Raw genomic sequence first — 5,029 nt, forward strand, 5'->3', positions numbered from 1 at the left:
TGCCACTAACCTAACATCCTCTTTAAAATCTTTTAAGATCTGTTGCCATCTCAAGGAAAACTTTGAAGAGCAATCTATTTAGAAATGAATCTGTGAAACGTAACACACATTTTGTCTTTCTCTTCCCCTGTATTTTGTATTATTAGAGCTATTTGTATGAACACAGGAGCTTTGCTGCTCCTGCAGCCTCTCCCCCATCTGAAGTGATCATGTTCTGTTTGTGACATCACCATTTCCACAGCAACCTGATATGATATCACAGACAGTGGATTAAACCTCCCATTTGTGAACAAGCTACTGGTGCACCACAAACTTGTAAGAAACATGGCAACGCTTTCTGTATTGGAGCAGCTATGTTTTCATAACAATAACTAAGGAGAAAATAAATGCAGAAAATCTGAGCAGAATTATCTCTATATATAGATTGTTTTCCATGAGGTGTGAGCAGGCTTTTCACAGTCCCAGTTCCTTAACAGCAGGGCTCATTCCTCTGTACAAGATACCTAGTTAGAGTTGTGAAAATGCCACATTCCTCTGCTGAGTGAATCCACAACAAAACACAATTTGTCCCCGAATGTGCGTTTGTTGTTTTCTGTGCCATAAAGAACAGAACATAATCGTTAGCACCAATGGACAAATAAATATTGTAATGTTTAGTAAGTCATGATTAGAGCTGGGTGAACTATTCATTGCAAATAATTTACTTGACAAATTTAATCCCCTTTTCTTTTCACAAATGATTGTAAACAGGCAGGTTTTCAGAAGTTTGTTCATTTTCTGACATTATTCAGTGAATGGTTTGTGCAAACATATTTCAGTCTATGGATTGCTCATGAACCTTTCACCATAGCTATCATGTCAAGTAGTAGTTCGTAATATGCTATTAAAGCTGTGTGATTGGTCACCTAAGTCACATGGTATTATTTCTGCTCCCTGATTGGATAACTCTATAACACATATACAGAGCTTTCAAGAAGGCCACACAATCACTTCCTGTGCAAATAACCCAGGAATGCATATTTGCAATCGTATTTGTGATAATTTCCCTTTCTGCAAACATTCTTGCAAACAAAAATTCCTTTGTGCGATCATCTGCGGAAAGTGAATAAAAGGGGTTGTGAATACCATCATCAAAACGAACTTTGGGGGGTTATTTGAGTAAATGTTGATTTGCGGCAAATGCCCAGCTGTGGTTATGATATCTTCTTGCATGGTGTTAAAAAATCTTGTAATAGGCACCTCTCTTTCCACACTTTACATCAGTAGTGGATAAAGTGCAAACCATGGGCCAAATGCAACCCATGGAGTTCTATAATGGGGCCATCCTCATCTTTAGTATGGAAGCATGACACAAGGAGAAGACAGTTCCCAACCTCTTGATCCAAGCTGAAAGTCACTCAAATCAAAATGAAGTGTTACATGCTGAGATATGTACTCTCTATTGTGTGCCCTTGTCATAATAAAGATGAGGGTGACTGCAAATTGCTCCATTTTAGGCAAATTTGAGGTGGCCCACAGGTTTCTGGGAAGTTGCCTTTGGAACCCTCAGTTGAGTAAATTTGTGTGCTTCTGCTTTAATCCTTGCACACATCTTTGTGTAGAGTGGGGACAGGGTAACTTCTCTTCTGGTAGGGATAACAAAGGTCAGTCTCATAAAATAACCCTCAAAACAAAAGCATTTTTAGAAGTTATGTGAAATAGCTGCCACGGGGTTTGTGCTGTACCCTACTCCCAAAAATAATAAATCAGGGTTAAAACCTGAAATTTTCTAATATGAAAGGGCTTTCTAATGTTTTCTGATGGGCACCAGATGATGTATTCCCCATTTATCCACAGAAAGAGAAGGCCTTTCATTTTTTATCCAGGCTGGCGTGCAATTCTGCCTCAGAGACCATCTTGTCAAAGGTGCGCATGTTCGTTTCCTCCCGCACCTTTTCCCGGACGTGGAAGGATGCCCGGGCGACCGACCTGGCATTTTCCAGTACAGTCTTCTTCTCCTTGAAGATCTGCTCGCTCCTCTCCAGCTTCCTCTCAATGGACAGGAGGATCTCCCTGCGTCGGAAGTCCTCGTACTGCTCCACCTTCTGCTTGTTTACCTTCTGCATCTTCTCCTTCTCCAGGCGGCTTAGGACCACCTTGCGTGCTTTCTGTTGGACCACCTCCTCAGCCACCTGGGCAGCATGCTGGAGCTTCCTCTCTGTCGCTTTGGCCAGGGCCTCCAAGTGCTCCTTCTGCTCCCTCTCCTTCCTCTCAGCTGCCAGCTTGGCTCTCTGGATTTGCATCTCCTCCCGCTTAGCTTTCTCCCTTAGCTCTTGATTCCTCTTCTCAATTAGCTGCTCATAGTTCTCCTGGGCCTTGTGTAGGTTAACCTCCACAGAGGCCTTTAGCATCTCCTTCTCCTCTGCCTCTTGCCTGGCCAGTTCCTTGAGCAGGGCCTCATGCTTCAGCTTCTCAGCTTGGTTGAGCAACTTCTTTTCCTTCTGCAGCTGTAGCTCCTTCTTCAGCTTCTTCTGTGCAGCAGTGGACATCTTCTCCTGCAAAAGATGTTCTTCTCGTTCCAGGAATTCTTTCTTGTCTTCTTCCTTTACCTTCAGGTTGTGCTCTTGATGGAGCTTCTTCTGCTTGTCTTCCAGGACAGCCCTCTCTAGCTTATCCCTTTTCATTCTGTCTTGCTTCTCTGCCTGCTCCCTCCACCTCTCTTCATACATCAGGCACTGCCTCTGCTTCATCATGGTAGCCTCCTTCTGCCCTTGGGTCAGCTTCCCACGGCGCTTCTCGACCTGGGACTCCCACATCTTCTGGCACTGCAGCAGAGCCCTCTGCTTCTCTTTCTCTTCCTGCTCCTTCAGCTGCTCGGCCCTTCGCCGCTGGCTGTCCCACTGGAGGTGGGCGGCATACCTCTGCTCATTCAGGATGTTCTCCTCCTGGTGCTTGGCTATCATCAGGGCAGCTATCTTTCTGTCCCTCTTGGGCACCTCCTTGAGACCCTTCTTCTTCTTCACCTCCTTGACGATCTTCTCCACTTTCTTTGTGGTCTGTGGGGAGTGGCTCAGATCCCCCAGGCTGAAGCTTCTGCCTGCCAGGGAGTTCATGGCAGCCACCGTCCTAGTCCGAGGGGTCCCTTTGGTCCATCTGTCCCTAAAACTTTCTCCGCTGTAGGACGAGGATGCCCCTGATTCAGAGGATGTTTTGGTGGAGAACCCCTCTCTCCGTTTCTGCAGCGAGTCCAGGGAGTGGCTCTTGGTCTTGGTCCCAGTCGGAGCCCCTGCCCCTGGGGCTGGGGCGCAGCCCCCATTGGTGGTGGGTTTGAAGGAGATCCTGGCAGCTGGGGAGGAGGGGAGGCTGCTTAGCATGAGGGGAGTGAAAATCCTTCTCTTCTCCTCTCGGATAATCCTTTCTCTTTCCTCCCGGCACTGCTGCAGCTTCCTCTGCCGGTCCATCTCGTAGACCTCGTACAGGCCGGCCGCCACCCGCATGGACCTGCCCGGGGCCTCCCTCACCAGCTCGCTCAGGGCCCTGGGCAGCAGCTCCACCGGCTTGACGGCGCAGCGGGCGCAGGCTTCCAGGGAGCGGGGGCTGGTGAGCACGTAGCGGCTGCCCTCGGCCTCCGGGCAGTCGAAGTTGAAGAGGTCCAAGTGCAGCAGCGGGGACTGCTCCCGGCGCCTCCCCGGCTCCCCCGCGGGCGTTGGCGGCGGCGGACGCGGGGGCCCTTCGCCCGCTGCTGCCGGGGGCGCCCCATCTCCAGCTGCGCCGCCTGGGTCTATGCATTTCTCCTCGCCCGGCTCCGCCGCCGGATCCACCATGCCTGACCCGCCGGAGACTCTGCAGTGAGAAAAAAACCCACAAAACCCACTGGGGGATCAATCGTACAATAAATACCCCGGCCAGCCGATGTACTCTACGCGGGGATTAACCGGGCTCTGCTCTCGCAAGCACACGAATCTGATGCAACCCTGAGAGGAAAACAGTCCGCGCTCCCTGGAGGCACAGCCCAGCCTGTGTGAATTTCATGCAGTCACATTTCTCCCGGGAGTTGCAAAGTCATAGCTAGAGGCGCGTGAAAGGACCGGCTGCCCAGACAGCATGTGGGAGGCAGGCGTCCCAGGCTGGGCAGGTTTATTTGTGCCGGGACCAAAGACCCTGGCTTTCAAGTGGCATTCCCCCTCTCCGACATTAACCTTGGGCAGGGGGGCAGTGAGGAGGGCGGAGAGGAGCCAAGCTGCCCTTCCGTTTGTTCCCAAAGGAGGGGGCGGCTGCCCGCCGGATCGAACCCCCCGCGCCAGCCGAGCAAACGCCCCTTCGCTTTCTCAGCGCCACGGTTCCGCGGGGCACTCCGCGGCTGGGATGCAGCGCGAGGACCCTGGCCGTGCAGAGCCCCCGCTGAGAGACTGCCTGGCAAAAAGCCCCCGCGCTTTCTCCGCCGAGCACAGAAGCATCATCCTGCGACGCGGAGAACCTCCCGCCCCATGCCTGTGAGCCTGGGACTCCCGGCTGATGCCCCTGCCTCCCCCCGCCCTAAAAAAAACAACCACCCCCAAACAAACGTGCATCAGCCTCCGCCTGCAGGCAACATGCTGAGGCTTAAACGTCCTTCCTGGATCGTTCAGGATCGAGCGGAATCGTGGACGTCATTCACTTACTGCACTTTGCTTTGGCTCTTTCGGCGGCAGGCGGAACCGTGGGCTTTTGTCCCCTCGCCGCCTCCTCTTCAGTAGATGTAACAAGCTGTTTAGTGCTGGATCAGGTTACTGGTGCTAACAGCAGCAGCTGCCCCTCCATGGCTCCCAGCAAACCCTGCGCAGACACTTCACCTAAACACAGGAGGAGGGTGCAATCTCAGGCATTCTGTTAAGGAGACAGAGAGTTACACCGCTGACCTCTCTTCTCTGCAGCCTCCAAAATCTTGCAATTTACCTCGGTCTCCTTCCCCCTCCCCTCACGCCCACCAGAGCTATCCTTGGTAGAGGCTGGGATTTGATGAGAGCAAGGGTTGGCTGAAGAAGGGGGGGGGGGAACAAACCACCCATAA

At 51.6% G+C, this 5,029-nt stretch overlaps 1 protein-coding gene across 1 annotated transcript; it reads right to left on the reverse strand.

Moving 5' to 3' along the window:
* Positions 1-313: 313 nt before the first annotated feature.
* Positions 314-5,029, reverse strand: CCDC177 (coiled-coil domain containing 177). The gene is made up of 2 exons (XM_048854867.2): positions 4,641-5,029; positions 314-3,822 (listed from the first exon to the last, which is right to left on the reverse strand). Exon 2 carries the CDS (start codon positions 3,801-3,803, stop codon positions 1,851-1,853), a length of 1,953 nt encoding a protein of 650 aa, XP_048710824.2. The 5' UTR covers positions 3,804-3,822; positions 4,641-5,029; the 3' UTR covers positions 314-1,850.

This window comes from Caretta caretta, chromosome 6 (genome assembly GCF_965140235.1).
Source record: "Caretta caretta isolate rCarCar2 chromosome 6, rCarCar1.hap1, whole genome shotgun sequence".
Lineage (NCBI taxonomy): Eukaryota > Metazoa > Chordata > Testudines > Cheloniidae > Caretta > Caretta caretta.